Consider the following 21377-nt stretch of genomic DNA (forward strand, 5'->3'; position numbering starts at 1 on the left):
TAGCTGTCTAACTTATACCATCATTGTGTTATACCGGCGATAGCTGTCTAACTTATACCATCACTGTGTTATACCGGCGATAGCTGTCTAACTTATACCATCATTGTGTTATACCGGCGATAGCTGTCTAACTTATACCATCATTGTGTTATACCGGCGATAGCTGTCTAACTTATACCATCATTGTGTTATACCGGCGATAGCTGTCTAACTTATACCATCAATGTGTTAAACCCACGATAGCTGTCTAACTTATACCATCATTGTGTTATACCCACAATAGCTGTCTAACTTATACCATCATTGTGTTATACCGGCGATAGCTGTCTAACTTATACCATCACTGTGTTATACCGGCGATAGCTGTCTAACTTATACCATCATTGTGTTATACCGGCGATAGCTGTCTCACTTATACCATCAATGTGTTATACCCACGATAGCTGTCTAACTTATACCATCATTGTGTTATACCGGCGATAGCTGTCTAACTTATACCATCACTGTGTTATACCGGCGATAGCTGTCTAACTTATACCATCATTGTATTATACCGGCGATAGCTGTCTCACTTATACCATCATTGTGTTATACCGGCGATAGCTGTCTAACTTATACCATCATTGTGTTATACCCGCGATAGCTGTCTAACTTATACCATCATTGTATTATACCGGCGATAGCTGTCTAACTTATACCATCACTGTGTTATACCGGCGATAGCTGTCTAACGTATACCATCATTGTATTATACCCGCAATACCTGTCTAACTTATACCATCATTGTGTTATACCGGCGATAACTGTCTGATTTATACCATCATTGTGTTATACCGGCAATAGCAGTCTAACTTATACCATCACTGTGTTATACCGGCGATAGCTGTCTAACTTATACCATCATTGTATTATACCCGCAATACCTGTCTAACTTATACCGTCATTGTGTTATACCCGCGATAGCTGTCTAACTTATACCATCATTGTATTATACCGGCGATAGCTGTCTAACTTATACCATCATTGTATTATACCGGCGATAGCTGTCTAACTTATACCATCACTGTGTTATACCGGCGATAGCTGTCTAACGTATACCATCATTGTATTATACCCGCAATACCTGTCTAACTTATACCATCATTGTGTTATACCGGCGATAACTGTCTGATTTATACCATCATTGTGTTATACCGGCAATAGCAGTCTAACTTATACCATCACTGTGTTATACCGGCGATAGCTGTCTAACTTATACCATCATTGTATTATACCCGCAATACCTGTCTAACTTATACCGTCATTGTGTTATACCCGCGATAGCTGTCTAACTTATACCATCATTGTATTATACCGGCGATAGCTGTCTAACTTATACCATCATTGTGTTATACCCACGATAGCTGTCTAACGTATACCATCATTGTATTATACCGGCGATAGCAGTCTAACTTATACCATCATTGTGTTATACCGGCGATAGCTGTCTAACTTATACCATCATTGTGTTATACCGGCGATAGCTGTCTAACTTATACCATCATTGTGTTGTACCGGCGATAGCTGTCTAACTTATACCATCACTGTGTTATACCGGCGATAGCTGTCTAACTTATACCATCATTGTATTATACCGGCGATAGCTGTCTAACTTATACCATCATTGTATTATACCTACGATAGCTGTCTAACTTATACCATCATTGTGTTATACCGGCGATAGCTGTCTAACTTATACCATCACTGTGTTATACCGGCGATAGCTGTCTAACTTATACCATCATTGTATTATACCCACGATAGCTGTCTAACTTATACCATCATTGTATTATACCGGCGATAACTGTTTAACTTATACCATCATTGTGTTATACCGGCGATAGCTGTCTAACTTATACCATCACTGTGTTATACCGGCGATAGCTGTCTAACTTATACAATCATTGTGTTATACCGGCGATAGCAGTCTAACTTATACCATCATTGTGTTATACCGGCGATAGCTGTCTAACTTATACAATCATTGTGTTATACCCGATATGATATCTGGTTAACTTCACTACTGCTGTACTAGCGTTTAAAACATTATTGCAATGATGGTATCGTGCCCACTATTTTTAGATCAATAAAGACCGTTTCTACAATAGGGGTTGTCACAACAAAAATAAACTTCAGTCAATATTCTTGAGTCATGGTTATGAGCGTTTCCGTTGACCAGGTTATTTTTAGATTATGTTACTGATGGAGGTAAACAGTCTGGATTTCTTACTGAACGTCCTTCTGTATATATGTTATCAAGATATTGACAAATGGTGTCATTTGACTATTGTTAAATGGTTTCAGCAACTAAAGGTGGTTTTTATTTATTATATTTTAACAAAAAGGTAAATAAAAATAAAATGATAATAACGTTTGTTTAGTCAAAGAGGTAAGTTAGCTAAGTAGTCAAATGCAATATATAAAACAGACTAACAATAAATATAGTTGTATTTGTCTTATTTCAAAATTGTACACTTATACTGTGTATAAGATCGGGAGTTGTTTTATTTTTTTATACTTTCCGTCTGCTGTTTACTTTTAACTTTAGATATTCGCTTTTAAAATGTGTTATCTTAAACTTGTCAACAGATCAGTTCCATTTGAAAAAATGAATCCAAACGGTGGTTTAATCAGGGTGATTGTGGAGATACTCTCGTACGTCTACGTCCACAAACCACTTGTCGTCGAATATTTTGTTATCTGCTTTGAAAGTGTCCTATAAAAACGGTACTATGATACTCATATGAGTCATTGTTCATGTTTAAACATAATCTGCACGTCGGCTTTATTTGACACAACGACATGAGACAGTTGGCTATAAGAAGTTGAATATTAAAATACAGCAAGCAGCAGTGTGACCGGCAAGTACCGGCCTTCATAGTTATGGCCTGATAAGTTATATTTAGAACCACAGCAATACACCCCGTTATTGCCTGGATATATAAATAGTACTTTGTAATAAAATCGGAAATTCCAGTGAGATCCTATATAAAGACAAATATATAAATAGCACTATATAAGAATCTACGTAATATCTTTTTGGTCACTCTGTATCGAACAGCGTTGATAAAAGATACAGGTTAGTTCACTATGTTTTACAAATTGGATCGGATTTGTTTATGTTTGTAGGAAGATGTTTCGTTAAGATTACAATATATTCTTGTGCAGTCTAATTAATGTGTTCAAATGTATGTTCTCATATACAATCACATCGCCCGTTATAAGTATACATATATGTATATGTAATAATCGAACGTAACACTTTATTTAGTTAGGAAACATTTTGAATCATTTTTATTGCGTTATTGATTATGTCCATTTATTTGGATAATTCGAAATATGAATTATTTTGCTAATAAACGCGGCAAATAAACTAGGTATTATCAATGAATATGATATACGTAAGTCAACGGAACTTAAAATTACCTATCTAAAAATTTCATCTATATTCGAAATTTCATCTATATACGCAATGATTTTGTAGCTTGAAAAAAGCTATTGATGTATTTTTTATTGGGATTCACAATTTTTAAAAACACCTTTGTCCCTTTGAAAGATTGCACTTGTTAAACAGGTAACCAGATTAAATACAGATATGAGAATATACGATGTCGTATGTTTCCCTATAATAGTATCATGTACTATTATGGTATAGGACTGTTATTTCCAAATGTTAAGTCTCGATCATTAAGGTGTGAGTGTGCCTTACTAAAGGATGTGTTATGGGTACAGAGAACTAGGTAGTACAGAACCTATAAATTAACATTCCTGTGAACTGTTAATATAGAAAAGGAGACAAACTTACCTTAACGATGACGAGGTTCACTTTTTGTCAGTTGCGAGTTGCGAGTTACAAAATGCGAGTTGCGAGTTGCAAAATGCGAGTTGCGAGTTGGAAAATGCGAGTTGCGAGTTACAAAATGCGAGTTGCGAGTTGGAAAATGCGAGTTGCGAGTTGCAAAATGCGAGTTGCGAGTTACAAAATGCGAGTTGCGAGTTGCAAAATGCGAGCTGCGAGTTGGAAAATGCGAGTTGCGAGTTACAAAATGCGAGTTGCGAGTTGCAAAATGCGAGTTGCAAAATGCGAGTTGCGAGTTACAAAATGCGAGTTGCGAGTTGCAAAATGCGAGTTGCGAGTTGCAAAATGCGAGTTGCGAGTTACAAAATGCGAGTTGCGAGTTGCAAAATGCGAATTGCGAGTTACAAATGCCTTATTAATGTTTCTTTAAAAAAAGTGTTGGTCTTTAAAACATACATCCCCAGAAAGCATGTGATTGTCATCGTATATATTGATATATTGAAGAGACCATTTATTACAATAATATAGCGATAGTTTCTGATTCAGATAGAATATATAACCATGCAAAGATTATACTGTACAAATGTTTAACTTTTGTGTCACAAATGCAACGTGTACTGTACTGTTTTGGGGCCTACTGAAGCTACGCATTAACCGAGCGGCTTCGCGCAATAACCATCATAATTATCGCGAAATGAAGAACGTTTAACGATCAATTAACATTGAATTAAATAAAATTCTATTATTTTACTTACTTATAAATGTGCCATTGTTCAGGCCGCCGTTGTTACGTATCACATTTACGATGGATGTGTTTGTGTCTAATGATTTCACTCTGCCGAGATTTTCGCCGATATTGACTCGAATAGTTCGAACTCACGCTTATTTTCTGAAGCATAATTTCGAATAATTCGAACCGGTTCGTCAATATTTATTTAATTTTGTTCGAACTAATCGGAGGTTTACCGTATATCGTAGTTAGTAAACTACTATTTGTAACTAGGAAATGGCAGTCGTCGTCGCTAGTCATTTTCTATGAAACATACATGTACATTTACTAGCACCGTGCCAGAAGTGTAATTTTTTTTCATGCGTTTTCCACCTTTTATTTAGTGTTAACTTTTATTGTTTCATACAGACAAAATACAACAAATATCGCTTCAGGACTGAACAGGATATGGACTGTACCTTTACTGAGAAACAATAACGTTTCAGAAAATACATCAATTACAATGAATTGAACTCTTGTTGCATCAATAATTTATTCTATTTTATCAAAATGTATAGCCAGGATTTGCGTGATAGTTTGAAAATATGGACGGTGTATACCATTTTACTGCCTAAATCTTCTGCTTGATTTTATATACAAAATGTACTTTGTATGTATTGTGTTTGTTACCGTGCCGCTAACGATTGCTCTTTCTCCATATTAACAAAATGAAAATATGAATTTTTAAATTAAGAGCAAAAGACAAAAGTTTTCCGAGAATACAACATGCGGATGTGAAAATCTAGAAGATATTTTTCAGATTAAGATAAATTCTACCTATAGTGTTTCACCTATTGTTCGGCTGTACAGAACCGATGTTTACACTGTCTCTGTTCTTGATACGAATGAAATTATCTTGAGGATGAATCATTTTATGTCTTTATGTTCAATAATTAAAAGCTATTGACGCTATGAGTTGTATCTAATAATTCAGAAACGATTAACGAAGATTCGTGTTTTGTTGTAAGATATACAACTCGGATTCGGATATTTTGCATTTAAATAAATAACGAAGGCCGCAGTTATTTCTTAAAATTGCAAAATATCCGAATCCGAGTTGTATATCCTGCATATCCTCGATTAATAGTAAATTGTGTTCAGGATTGTGCATAGAGTTTTTGTCACATGTCGACTCCCTATTTTTCAGGTTTAACTGATTTCCATATAAGGACATAAGATAATTTACTTCACGTTCTAGTAACCAATGATACATTGCATTTATTTGCTGCTAAGAGTCTGCTAAGAGTATAACTTTTTCCCGGTTTCGGAGAATACACGGAGTATATGTTGACAGGTTGTCTGTCTCGTGCATTGGCAATAGCCAATCAGATAGGGCCATGGGTTAGGTGTAGATCGGGTATAGGTTGGGTAGTCATTCTAGCTCAGAACGTCGCACATGTAGTACGGCAAAATGGAAATTTTGCATACAGTAGATATATTGCATTTATAGAGGCATGTTTGGGTGTCGCTAAATGGTTAGAAATCCCAGCTAAAAAAAAAAAAAAAAAAAAACTTAAGCATTGTCGGGCTGGTACACCTTCTATTCTCCTATAAATAGGTTTCAGTTTGGGTGGCGCGCTTGGTTTTTTAGGATTTTAATGCGACAACCTGTGAGAGGGAATGAGAAGGAGAAACATTGAGACGTGTCTAATGTACTTTACTTACGATTTTTGAATAAACGCCGTCTCCGTCCGTACTAGCGGTCGAGCATATGTGTTGATTTTTGATATATATATATATACATATTGTATGTATATATACGTGTAGGGAGTATATAGAGGACCCGCTTTTATCAGCAGAATTCTCATATAGTTCTTATTTTATTTTCATTTTATTGGCTTTGCATATACCTATACAAGTCTCTGATAAAAGTAATTGACATAATTTTTAATAAGTATAACGGCAGTGTAATTGCTTATAACATAAATGTTTTATCATGGCCTTAGCTATGCTTATACAGACATATAGGCATGATATTCTGCAAAGGTAAGTGTGTTTACTGGTGTAACATACAGGTAACGGTACACGTGTACAGGTGACAGCTCCAGCGTCTGACCGGGTCCACCCAGCCAAACTCGGTCAGCCGTCACTGATGTGTGTTTGTGTCCATGTTTCTGGTAACATACAGGTAATGTGTACATGTGTATATGACCGGTCTTCCTGAAGAAGTCGCACAGTGGGAAGTTCGGTTAGGGGATACACTTCACTGTTTAAAATGATAATCTCAAAGAAAACAGTAAGCACAGGTGTCCATGTAATTAACAATGGGTGACTGGACAGGTGTGAAAGAAGACTGGCACTTTCGGAGTGAAACGGAGGAAAGCAACTCTTAAAGATGATAATTACTGTATATTTTAGGAAATCCAAAGGAAGAACGCTGATATTTTTATATAGTTTTTATTATTACCGTATATAACACCTCCGAAGGCAATTGTTTAATAAATATTTTCTTTCTCTGTATACCACTTTCGGTAAAGATAAGATGAATCGAGGGTTTCTTTGAAAATGCGAGTTGCGAGTTGGAAAATGCGAGTTGCGAGTTGGAAAATGCGAGTTGCGAGTTACAAAATGCGAGTTGCGAGTTGCAAAATGCGAGTTGCGAGTTACAAAATGCGAGTTGCGAGTTGCAAAATGCGAGTTGCGAGTTACAAAATGCGAGTTGCGAGTTACAAAATGCGAGTTGCGAGTTGCAAAATGCGAGTTGCGAGTTACAAAATGCCATTATTAATGTTTCTTTAAAAAAAGTGTTGGTCTTTAAAACATACATCCCCAGAAAGCATGTGATTGTCATCGTAGGCTTCATTTTATCGCTAAAACTTTGTGCAACCGACATTGTTTTCTTGTGTACTTTCACATATATACGTAGAAAAACATAGAAATGTTTTTTTAATAATCAGTAGTCATAAAGTCTACCAGGGCATCGGATGACCACTCTTTAAAAATAGGATTTTAGTTTGTTTTGGCACATAGCTCCGCCCATTTGTTTATTACCAGTTTATAAGTTTTAGCGATAAAATGAAGCCTACGATGACAATCACATGCTTTCTGGGGATGTATGTTTTAAAGACCAACACTTTTTTTAAAGAAACATTAATAATGGCATTTTGTAACTCGCAACTCGCATTTTGCAACTCGCAACTCGCATTTTGTAACTCGCAACTCGCATTTTGCAACTCGCAACTCGCATTTTGCAACTCGCAACTCGCATTTTGTAACTCGCAACTCGCATTTTGCAACTCGCAACTCGCATTTTGCAACTCGCAACTCGCATTTTGCAACTCGCAACTCGCATTTTGTAACTCGCAACTCGCATTTTGCAACTCGCAACTCGCATTTTGTAACTCGCAACTCGCATTTCGCAACTCGCAACTCGCATTTTCCAACTCGCAACTCGCAACTCGAAGAAAAGAAACCCTCAACGATGACTGTGTATCGACTGTGTGTTCATTTAGGAATGGCTTCCCTTACGGTGGCCGAGAGCAGCCATATACAATAAAGAATAATAACATGAGTGATTTGATATGCAAGAGAATAATGAGAAAGTATAAGGACACTTCTTTATAATGTCAACTCACATGTTCTACTACTTGTATTATTATTACGACACATACATGTAATATTTTATTTAGTTATAACTTTTCGTCGTATTTCAATACCGTGCGCGATAGCTGTCTAACTTATACCATCATTGTGTTATACCGGCGATAGCTGTCTAACTTATACCATCATTGTGTTATACCGGCGATAGCTGTCTAACTTATACCATCATTGTGTTATACCGGCGATATCTGTCTAACTTATACCATCATTGTGTTATACCGGCGATAGCTGTCTAACTTATACCATCATTGTGTTATACCGGCGATATCTGTCTAACTTATACCATCACTGTGTTATACCGGCGATATCTGTCTAACTTATACCATCACTGTGTTATACCGGCGATATCTGTCTAACTTATACCATCACTGTGTTATACCGGCGATATCTGTCTAACTTATACCATCACTGTGTTATACCGGCGATAGCTGTCTAACTTATACCATCACTGTGTTATACCAACGATAGCTGTCTAACTTATACCATCATTGTGTTATACCGGCGATAGCTGTCTAACTTATACCATCATTGTGTTATACCCACGATAGCTGTCTAACTTATACCATCATTGTATTATACCGGCGATAGCTGTCTAACTTATACCATCATTGTGTTATACCGGCGATAGCTGTCTAACTTATACCATCATTGTGTTATACCGGCGATAGCTGTCTAACTTATACCATCACTGTGTTATACCGGCGATAGCTGTCTAACTTATACCATCACTGTGTTATACCGGGGATAGCTGTCTAACTTATACCATCAATGTGTTATACCGGCGATAGCTGTCTAACTTATACCATCATTGTGTTATACCCACGATAGCTGTCTAACTTATACCATCATTGTGTTATACCGGCGATAGCTGTCTAACTTATACCATCATTGTGTTATACCGGCGATAGCTGTCTAACTTATACCATCATTGTGTTATACCAGCGATAGCTGTCTAACTTATACCATCATTGTGTTATACCCGCGTTACTGTCTAACTTATACCATCATTGTGTTATACCCACGTTACTGTCTAACTTATACCATCATTGTGTTATACCCGCGTTACTGTCTAACTTATACCATCATTGTGTTATACCCGCGTTACTGTCTAACTTATACCATCATTGTGTTATACCGGCGATAGCTGTCTAACTTATACCATCAATGTGTTATACCGGCGATAGCTGTCTAACTTATACCATCATTGTGTTATACCCGCGTTACTGTCTAACTTATACCATCATTGTGTTATACCGGCGATAGCTGTCTCACTTATACCATCAATGTGTTATACCGGCGATAGCTGTCTAACTTATACCATCATTGTGTTATACCGGCGATAGCTGTCTAACTTATACCATCATTGTGTTATACCCGCGTTACTGTCTAACTTATACCATCATTGTGTTATACCGGCGATAGCTGTCTCACTTATACCATCAATGTGTTATACCGGCGATAGCTGTCTAACTTATACCATCATTGTGTTATACCCACGATAGCTGTCTAACTTATACCATCATTGTGTTATACCGGCGATAGCTGTCTAACTTATACCATCATTGTGTTATACCGGCGATAGCTGTCTAACTTATACCATCATTGTGTTATACCGGCGATAGCTGTCTAACTTATACCATCATTGTGTTATACCGGCGATAGCTGTCTAACTTATACCATCATTGTGTTATACCCACGATAGCTGTCTAACTTATACCATCATTGTATTATACCGGCGATAGCTGTCTAACTTATACCATCATTGTGTTATACCGGCGATAGCTGTCTAACTTATACCATCATTGTGTTATACCGGCGATAGCTGTCTAACTTATACCATCATTGTGTTATACCGGCGATAGCTGTCTAACTTATACCATCATTGTGTTATACCGGCGATAGCTGTCTAACTTATACCATCATTGTGTTATACCGGCGATAGCTGTCTAACTTATACCATCATTGTGTTATACCGGCGATAGCTGTCTAACTTATACCATCATTGTGTTATACCGGCGATAGCTGTCTAACTTATACCATCATTGTGTTATACCGGCGATAGCTGTCTAACTTATACCATCATTGTGTTATACCGGCGATAGCTGTCTAACTTATACCATCATTGTGTTATACCGGCGATAGCTGTCTAACTTATACCATCAATGTGTTATACCGGTGATAGCTGTCTAACTTATACCATCATTGTGTTATACCGGCGATAGCTGTCTAACTTATACCATCATTGTGTTATACCCGCGTTACTGTCTAACTTATACCATCATTGTGTTATACCGGCGATAGCTGTCTAACTTATACCATCATTGTGTTATACCGGCGATAGCTGTCTAACTTATACCATCAATGTGTTATACCGGCGATAGCTGTCTAACTTATACCATCATTGTGTTATACCGGCGATAGCTGTCTAACTTATACCATCATTGTGTTATACCCGCGTTACTGTCTAACTTATACCATCATTGTGTTATACCCACGTTACTGTCTAACTTATACCATCATTGTGTTATACCCGCGTTACTGTCTAACTTATACCATCATTGTGTTATACCCGCGTTACTGTCTAACTTATACCATCATTGTGTTATACCGGCGATAGCTGTCTAACTTATACCATCAATGTGTTATACCGGCGATAGCTGTCTAACTTATACCATCATTGTGTTATACCCGCGTTACTGTCTAACTTATACCATCATTGTGTTATACCGGCGATAGCTGTCTCACTTATACAATCAATGTGTTATACCGGCGATAGCTGTCTAACTTATACCATCATTGTGTTATACCGGCGATAGCTGTCTAACTTATACCATCATTGTGTTATACCCGCGTTACTGTCTAACTTATACCATCATTGTGTTATACCGGCGATAGCTGTCTCACTTATACCATCAATGTGTTATACCGGCGATAGCTGTCTAACTTATACCATCATTGTGTTATACCCACGATAGCTGTCTAACTTATACCATCATTGTGTTATACCGGCGATAGCTGTCTAACTTATACCATCATTGTGTTATACCGGCGATAGCTGTCTAACTTATACCATCATTGTGTTATACCGGCGATAGCTGTCTAACTTATACCATCATTGTGTTATACCGGCGATAGCTGTCTAACTTATACCATCATTGTGTTATACCCACGATAGCTGTCTAACTTATACCATCATTGTATTATACCGGCGATAGCTGTCTAACTTATACCATCATTGTGTTATACCGGCGATAGCTGTCTAACTTATACCATCATTGTGTTATACCGGCGATAGCTGTCTAACTTATACCATCATTGTGTTATACCGGCGATAGCTGTCTAACTTATACCATCATTGTGTTATACCGGCGATAGCTGTCTAACTTATACCATCATTGTGTTATACCGGCGATAGCTGTCTAACTTATACCATCATTGTGTTATACCGGCGATAGCTGTCTCACTTATACCATCATTGTGTTATACCGGCGATAGCTGTCTAACTTATACCATCATTGTGTTATACCGGCGATAGCTGTCTAACTTATACCATCATTGTGTTATACCGGCGATAGCTGTCTAACTTATACCATCATTGTGTTATACCGGCGATAGCTGTCTAACTTATACCATCAATGTGTTATACCGGTGATAGCTGTCTAACTTATACCATCATTGTGTTATACCGGCGATAGCTGTCTAACTTATACCATCATTGTGTTATACCCGCGTTACTGTCTAACTTATACCATCATTGTGTTATACCGGCGATAGCTGTCTAACTTATACCATCATTGTGTTATACCGGCGATAGCTGTCTAACTTATACCATCAATGTGTTATACCGGCGATAGCTGTCTAACTTATACCATCATTGTGTTATACCGGCGATAGCTGTCTAACTTATACCATCATTGTGTTATACCCGCGTTACTGTCTAACTTATACCATCATTGTGTTATACCCACGTTACTGTCTAACTTATACCATCATTGTGTTATACCCGCGTTACTGTCTAACTTATACCATCATTGTGTTATACCCGCGTTACTGTCTAACTTATACCATCATTGTGTTATACCGGCGATAGCTGTCTAACTTATACCATCAATGTGTTATACCGGCGATAGCTGTCTAACTTATACCATCATTGTGTTATACCCGCGTTACTGTCTAACTTATACCATCATTGTGTTATACCGGCGATAGCTGTCTCACTTATACCATCAATGTGTTATACCGGCGATAGCTGTCTAACTTATACCATCATTGTGTTATACCGGCGATAGCTGTCTAACTTATACCATCATTGTGTTATACCGGCGATAGCTGTCTCACTTATACCATCAATGTGTTATACCGGCGATAGCTGTCTAACTTATACCATCATTGTGTTATACCGGCGATAGCTGTCTAACTTATACCATCATTGTGTTATACCGGCGATAGCTGTCTAACTTATACCATCATTGTGTTATACCGGCGATAGCTGTCTAACTTATACCATCATTGTGTTATACCCACGATAGCTGTCTAACTTATACCATCATTGTGTTATACCCACGATAGCTGTCTTACTTATACCATCATTGTGTTATACCGGGGATAGCTGTCTAACTTATACCATCATTGTGTTATACCCACGATAGCTGTCTAACTTATACCATCATTGTGTTATACCGGCGATAGCTGTCTAACTTATACCATCATTGTTTTATACCGGGGATAGCTGTCTTACTTATACCATCATTGTGTTATACCGGGGATAGCTGTCTAACTTATACCATCATTGTGTTATACCGGCGATAGCTGTCTAACTTATACCATCATTGTGTTATACCGGGGATAGCTGTCTAACTTATACCATCATTGTGTTATACCGGCGATAGCTGTCTAACTTATACCATCATTGTGTTATACCGGAAATAGCTGTCTAACTTATACCATCATTGTGTTATACCGGCGATAGCTGTTTAACTTTACCATTATTGTGTTAATGAGTATTTCATTAGTGGACATGATGTCTGGTCTACTTGACCATCACTGTGCTATTTGATATTACAGTAGTGTACACGATATCTGGTTAACTTGGCAACTGCTGTACTAAAGTTAGCAAGATTATTGCAATGACGGTATGGCACCCACTATAGTTAAATCAATAATGATCGTTTCTACAATATAGGTTGTCACGACAAACACTTAACTTCAGTCAATATTCTCGAGTCATAGTTGTGAGCCTTTCCGTTGGCCAGGTTATTTTTTAATTATGTTAGTGATGAAGTTAAACAATTTGCTATTGAACGTCCTCCTGTGTATCTGTAATCAAGATTGCATTCATATTGACAATGGTTTCAGAAACTAGGTGAGTTTTTTTCTATATTTTAACAAAAACAGTAAATAAAAATAACGTAAATAACGTTTGTTTAATGAAAGATGTAAGTTAGATATAGTCTAATGTATTTTGTGAAATATATATTTTTTTAAATTGAATATGGTTGCATTTTTCTTATTTCAAAATTGTACACGTTACACCGTTTATAAGATCCAGAGCGTCTTGTTTGTTAAAATTTCTGTTTGAAGTTTTACTTTTAACTTTAGATATTCGCTTTTAAAATATGTTATCCTTCAATTGTCAACGATTCAGTTCAATTTGAAAATGAGTCTTAACGGTGGCTTTATCTGGGTGATTGTGTAGAATTACCGTACGTCTACGTCCACAAACCACGAGCAGGAAAATATTTCATTATATGCATAAAATCGGGACTATAATTCGTACATGAGTCATTGTATACGTTTAAACATTAACAGCAGTTCGGCTTAATTTGACACCAACGACATGGGTAGTGTCGGGAAAATATATTGTCGTTGCTTTGACCAAGTAAATAATTTAGTATTGTAGACAGAAAACGTAGCAAAATATGAACCACGCTCAAGAGTAACGCTGTACACATTAAACTGAAAAAACTGTAACGCAGTAAAAGATTAGTGTATAGCAATCACTTAGCGGTGGATCTATACATATAAATGTACCTGACAGTAGCAGGATGGTTGGCAGAACGCAACTGACTGTAAGCAGTAGGCAGTATATGGAATTTCATAACAGTGTGACCGGCAGGTACAGGCCTTCATAGTTATGGCCTGATACGCTATATTTAGAACCACAGCAATACACCCCGCTATTGCCTGGATATATACATAGTGCTTTGTTATTAACATGGAAATTCCAGTGAGATCCTATATATAGACAAATATATAAATAGCACTATATAAGAATCTACGTATTATCTTTTTGCTCATAATATACGCCTACTCTATGGATCAGTGTTAACATTAGATACAGGTAAGTTTACTATATTTCACAAAGATTTAAATTGTTTTGCTCGTAGGAAGAAAACAAATCGTTAGGATTACAATATCTTGTTCAGATTCATTAATGTGTGCTTAATACGCAATGATTTTGTAGCTTGAAAAAAAAACTATTGGTGTATTTTTATTGGGATTCACATTTTTAAAAGATAGCAATGCTTTTGAAAGAAAAGATATATTCTTCGTATAATATGGTATGTTTGGTTAACAAAAATCGTCATCTTATTATGAATACAAAACATTGAAGGAAGTATAATGCATATATATACAGTACATTCTTTGTACGTGCCTTTTAAATATAGTTTACATAACATCATTTTACTGTACATATAATATATATATGATATCCACTTATGCATAACACTTATACATTATTATTTTTTTTCAATTCAAATCATGTACACAACTTTCCGTTTATCACATGTATCCAAAACAAGGAAATACAATACGAATGGATACCATGGATGATTAACATCCGATACACATGTCAAATGAAGCAACAATAAACATTCTCGATACTCGAGATACCTGTGAACGTAATTGACATACACCGTTGCTTCCATTACACGAACTGTTTGATATACGCCGGCTATACGTATAAACAAGATATTCATATTTACTGTACTGTATTTCTTATAATGGCAGTGGAATTGTCACAATATATTCTTGCAAGTTTTCTCCACTTCATGTTGCCAAATTGTAAGACACGAGCTAATTGATATACTTCACCATACCATAAGTATAAACGACTTTAGCCAATCGAAAATCATCCTGACATATATGTTAAAATGCTTGAAAGCATGTCACTTTTCATTAAAAAACCAAATATTTTGAATAGAACGTTAATTAATATCTAATAACATTGAACAGGGACGTTGACATTGTTCATATCTATATTCTTTGTTTATTAACCATTAGGTAACATGCGGATACTCTAGTACATCATGTCCGACAAAAGAATAGAATTCTTGAACTTGTCAATTGAATTGATGTGTTGGAAATGCGGTGAGGCATTAGCGAATCCCACGCAGCTGTCATGTGGCCATCGAGTCTGTGAACGCTGTCTGGATGATGTGTGTGGAAGCCAGGATGAGATCATCTGTAAAATGGACAAATGTGGAGAAAAGAGTCGCAGAAATGAGGTTAAGAAAAAATAACAACAAAAAACGAAAACCAAACAAAACATATTAAGTAAACGTATCTGTTTAAACCCTCGATCAGTATCTAATACGTTAGGATTGCTGCCTTATACACCGTCCTTACAAACTTTTGGCAAAATCAATGCGTCATATTATATATCCTAAATGGGAGATGGTCTTTGGCTAACTTTGCGTTATTTCTGCCTGTTTTTTTTTTATTTTTGTTTTGTTTTCCTATGAATTTGTACAAGCGATGTTCATACAAGAAATCATTAGACCTACAACTATATATCCATGTATACGTACTGTGAAATGTATATTTGAAATACTTTTCTGTTAAGGTGTTTATGGACATGTGCTGTCATCGGCAAATTCAAGATAGCAAGGTGCATTGCCCAAACAGAGAGAATGGCTGTGAAGAAGTGATGGCTTTAAAAGACCTTAAGGTAAATTTAAATGTATTGGTTTCTATTGGTTTCTTTGACATATAATATCCGAGGTAAATAGCATAACTTTTATGATAAAACCTAGTGCGGTATATTTTGTCAAGAAAAGCACATATAAAAATCAGGCCCTTTTCAAATATGTTTGTTTCAGAACCACTTCTTAACAAATTGTAACTTTGTCGAAAGGAAAATCCCGGATGGAGATGACTTTTCAAATGTACAGGTACAGTAACACTCATTTATTGAATTCATTTGACCGATATTTGTTAAGACAGTTGTTCCTACATCAAACTTCTACACAGCCGTAAGCAGGTGTTTTATTATCATTTTTATATTTCAGCTGGGCACAAACGTTTTGGAGCATAACACCCCCCAACGAGGTATCCTGGTAAGTTAATTAACAGGTAATAATTATCGCGCAACAACCTCGTGCAAACGCTGAGCATCCCCCCCCCCCCTCTCTCTCTCTCTCTCTCTCTCTCTCTCTCTCTCTCTCTCTCATTTTGTTGGTGTTTTTTCAACAAGAAGACGGCAGAGCAGACAGGATGTTTGGTGATCCCCAAAGGTAAGCATCTTTCCATACGATTTTGTTTAATAGAATTCTTATCATATTTAATTCAACATAACACGTCATTAAACAGTATTATAAATCAAACGATATGAAATGGTTTTTCGTAAACTTTCTAATATTCATGAGCAATCAAGTGAAAAAAAACACGAATTGTATTGCTATTGTGCCAGTTATATGCTAGGACTTAATGTTAAATGGCGAAAAAATTTGATCGCGGATAAAAAAAACCCACATAAACACCATTCCAACTAAAATACTCAAGTATCTATCGACAAAGGTAACAACTTGCATTCGGTTGTTTTTCGAGCTACCAAGAATGAATTCCGACACCCACTATCCGAAATACACAGCCACCGCACTACCATTTAACCTCATTTGATGTTGACACAGAAAAGCTTTGGGCTGAACATTTTGCTCTTGTGCCCCTTTGATCATTACTCCATACCAATATTTTAACGTGAACATAAAAATGAATATGAATCCCGTACTTCAATATCAGGCGAGGTTAACTTTCTTCTAGTTATGGTGATATAGTAGCAGTTTGTTTCTGACAGTGGGTGTCAGAATTGTTCCTCGATAGCTCGCGAATACGTCAACCAGACCGTTGACACCTATGCTGATGGATAGCTGAGTACCTTAACTTTACAGAATTGAGCGATTTAGAATTATTGGGATCTTGTTTTAAGTAACCTGTTTAACCATCCACATATATCTTTTACAAAAGTACAAATTTTTCTCAATGGATGCATGTTTTATTAAATCTTATCCGTTATTGATAATTCATGTTGTTCTTTATTCCAGGCTAGATGAGAGGAAAATCTACCACGAACGCTCCACCAAGACAGACAGTACCTCATAAACCTGGACGATTTAGAACAATTAAGAGATATAATATTGAATGGTTTGATAAGGTATCGGGATCGCCTTCCAAACCACTTGGATACTTTGGTTTCCATCGGGGCAGGAAAAGGTATTATTGTAAGTTGAGTAAAAGAATTGGAGAAAAGTTCATTGTTAAATATAAATTGTCATGGTGTACATTTTTAGCTATCACCGTAAAAGTTATGCCATGATAAGAACAGTTTTATTCGTGTACCTTATACATGTTTGTAATGTTATCAATAATTTGTAAATAAAATGATTTTTATCATGACACGTGGCGTTGTTTGTTTTATCGTTTATTTAATGCGTTTATGGTTGACGGGCAAAACGATATATCCAAAACAGAAAAAATGAACGTATAAAATAGTGAAACTATACTCTTATCGCAAAAATAAGTAGGAATTTAGTAAAACCTGTATATTCAACGAGACTAAATCACTAAATGCAGTCCTTCTGACGATGATCGGATGTGCGGTGCAGTCCCTTTGAGCAGTCCTGACTGTCTGTAGTTAACAGACTGAAAAACAGGAGGAAACCAACAGTAGGTAACTAGGTGAGGTCAGTAATTAACATGAGATTGTAACAAGGGAGTGGAGTTAACAGGACAACATGTATAAGGACGTGTCACCCTTCAGCCGGACATTCCGCAAAAAAACAAAAACAAAAAATGAAAAAGCAAAAAAATTAATGACAACATTTGAGATAATCACAAACTGTATTTCAGCTATGAGCGGATTTGTGTTGGAAATGCATGTTTTTGAAATGGTAGGGAATAGGCTAGGCGCTAGAAAGTTAGGGAAACATGCGTTTGTAGCACAAACCGCTTAGATCATGAAAGGAATGTGTTTTTGAGAAATTTTGGTTGTATGGAAATATTACCATTATTTTATTGTCATTAGATTTCTAGACATTCATTTTCATTTCTGGCTTTCATGATGATAACTGATTAACTGCAGTCCTTATCAATTGTTGTTCTTTACAAAACAACAATTTAGTTTAAAACTTTATGAACAGTTTAAATGCATTGATTATGATCAACTATAGCTTTGTTGATATTCATTTATGCTCTCTGTTCCCTCTGTCCACCACAAATCATGAAGGATGGGCAGTTGGTAGACTCCATATCCGATGACGGTATCTCCATCCGCCAGGAAGTTGAGGTGTGTAATATTTGAAATACATTTATTGGTATAAACAATGAATAAATAAAGCTGCATGCACTGACTAGGTGCAGTGTGACATAAATTATAGAACATGCATATGAACGCTGGAAAACTTATGAAATAAAAAGGGATACGATCTGCATGAGATAAACATTCGGAAAATTATTTTTAGATAATATCCATGCAGTGTAAACGCTTAAGCACATATATATATGTATATATCATTATTTCAGCGTGTGTCAGAAACCTGGAAGAATATACATGGGCCTGTTGGAGAAGTGAAAAAGCAAAATAAGGAAGTTGCCGTTGATATCGAAGACGGTAAGCAGAAATCCTTTTTTCTGTTTAGTAGTTACATGATCCTAATTCCCAATTCTATTATAGCATTGTATCTATATGACATATATATAATTAAGGGGGAATACTATCGAGAATGGCTATTGATTAGCATTGAATATTTCAGATTTCGATATCAACAGGTGTCTTCAAATGATTAGAATTGATCAATGATCTTAAGAAAAGCCGAATCGATTGATGTAATTGACGAGAGAAAACGAGGAATGCCTAGACATAGTTTAGGGCCATTCCCGCGGAGACAAAGTAAAACATATTGTGGGGTTTTTTTTTGGTTTTTTTTATGGATCTTTTTCAAAATTGATGTTTTAAAGGAAATCATGTATTTATTTTGTTTAGTTGCAAAATTTTTTTTGCTCATATACTTTGCAGAATATAAACGTACACAAACTTACAATGAACAAAAGTGAACAAAAAATTATATTTGATCCTTGAAAGAATCAAACATCGATGACTGAGACGATCGTTGCCACACATATTTAAGTGATACAAGACTTAGTATTCAACTGATTGAAAAGAAATACTTATTGTATTGTATTGTAATTTGTGTACCGGGCGTACGCTTCACAACTCCTTAGAGGCATCCTGCTTTATCATTTGTTTTCTAAATCATGGTCCTTTACGTGAAAGGGTTATTGTCTGTGATGTTGATTTTAATAATGTTTATAACATTAAGTGGGCAAGTTTTGCACTGAGTGAAGTTTTATAAACCTTTTCTTCCATGTGTATATATATATATATTTAATATGGGTTCCAAGTTATAAATACTCCACACGGCATTAATGAGAAATACGTAAATATCAAGTTTCTCTTTTTATCAATTTATTCTTCCTGTGTGCTTTTAATTATTTTTCGAGTTTTACATCTATATCTTTACATCTCTAGGGTTTTTATCGATTTCAAAGTATGCTTTATAGCAGCTACTCCTAAACGACCAGACAGACTTCTGAAATAGTATGTATCACATGCATACAGCTTCTCTAATCAAAGATATGAATACTGTCATATAGCTAAAAAAAACTCTTCAATATTGATCATAATTCCGATGAATCTATTTAATTTATTTATTTTTGTAATTACAGCACATAAAGTTATGCGCAAGGTGGACAGTCTGACTCTAAACGTGACTCTTCTTGAGATTCGCTTCAATGAGTTGAGTCGAGGACAACCGTGGATCGCAAATCACACTGGCGTGTTTATATGGAAACTCCAAAATTACAGTGATAAACGTAAACAAACAGACCATGGTATAAACAGTCCTCCATTTTATTCCAGTTGTTATGGATACAAGATATGTGGGCGGGTCTACTTGAACGGAGACGGTCTTGGCCAGGGAACGCATCTTTCCTTCTTTGTTGCCATTATGAAGGGAGAGTTTGATGCTGTACTGCCCTGGCCTTTCCGGCAGAGAGTGACTTTGACGCTGATGGACCAGAACAATGGAAAAGAACATTTGTCCGACACATTCCGACCGGATCCCGAAAGTAGCAGCTTCAGGCGGCCAATGACAGACATGAATGTCGCTTCCGGATGTCCGAGGTTTGTAGAACATAGTCGTTTAGAGACATCAACCTACCTTCAGGATGACATACTTTTTCTGAAGATAAAAGTTGACGTGAATGACCTATCTGACGGCGCGTCATTCCAGGGACAATCTTATGAAGTAGAAGGCGAAGAAGAAGGGCGATAAGTTTTCGTTGCGATTTTGTATTCTCATGTATAAGCATTTCTAACATATCAACCCTCGCAACAAAGCCTAATGGGTTAATGTAAATCATGTTTATTCTTGTTTTTTTATGTATCTGTTGTAAGTCTTTGATATTTTTAGATAACATGTTTATGTTAATATTAACTTTACTTTTAATCGTTCTTTTGTACATTATACTCTATGTTACTTAGTTTACGGTCGTCAAATAGCATATCATGACAATTTGTTGAAGATGTGTGATTACTCTGTTGAATAAAGGCTAGAATCTATACGTTCTGCATTGTTTAATGATTCCATCTTCCAATAAAAACACATGACCAAGACGTTCAAACCCCCTAGTAATTGAATCAGATCGACTTTTTAGTGAGACACAGCTTTTGTTAACATAGTCAAAATTCTAGCGTTAAACTTGTATTATAACAGGAAATCGTAAAAACACACAAGGTGACCAGGTATTCGGGTTAAAGGAAAGAACAAAATAAATGCAAGTTAATATCACATTGAATGTATTAATCGATATGATGTGGCAAACATTTAATTG

At 36.2% G+C, this 21377-nt stretch overlaps 1 protein-coding gene across 4 annotated transcripts; it reads left to right on the top strand.

Moving 5' to 3' along the window:
- Nucleotides 1-3089: 3089 nt before the first annotated feature.
- On the top strand, nt 3090-21107 carry LOC117324347 (TNF receptor-associated factor 3-like). 4 transcript variants are annotated; one of them, XM_033880155.1, is made up of 8 exons: nt 3090-3118; nt 15492-15715; nt 16054-16158; nt 16310-16381; nt 16499-16546; nt 18712-18771; nt 19008-19095; nt 20211-21107. In XM_033880155.1, the coding sequence occupies exons 2-8, from the start codon at nt 15518-15520 to the stop codon at nt 20816-20818; spliced, it is 1179 nt and encodes a 392-aa protein (XP_033736046.1). In that variant the 5' UTR covers nt 3090-3118; nt 15492-15517; the 3' UTR covers nt 20819-21107. The 4 variants fall into 4 exon arrangements, with proteins under 4 accessions (XP_033736046.1, XP_033736045.1, XP_033736047.1 ...); XM_033880154.1 differs by lacking the exon at nt 3090-3118 and adding an exon at nt 14443-14547; XM_033880156.1 differs by lacking the exons at nt 3090-3118; nt 16310-16381 and adding an exon at nt 14443-14547.
- Nucleotides 21108-21377: the final 270 nt, after the last annotated feature.

This window comes from Pecten maximus, chromosome 3 (assembly GCF_902652985.1).
Source record: "Pecten maximus chromosome 3, xPecMax1.1, whole genome shotgun sequence".
NCBI lineage: Eukaryota > Metazoa > Mollusca > Bivalvia > Pectinida > Pectinidae > Pecten > Pecten maximus.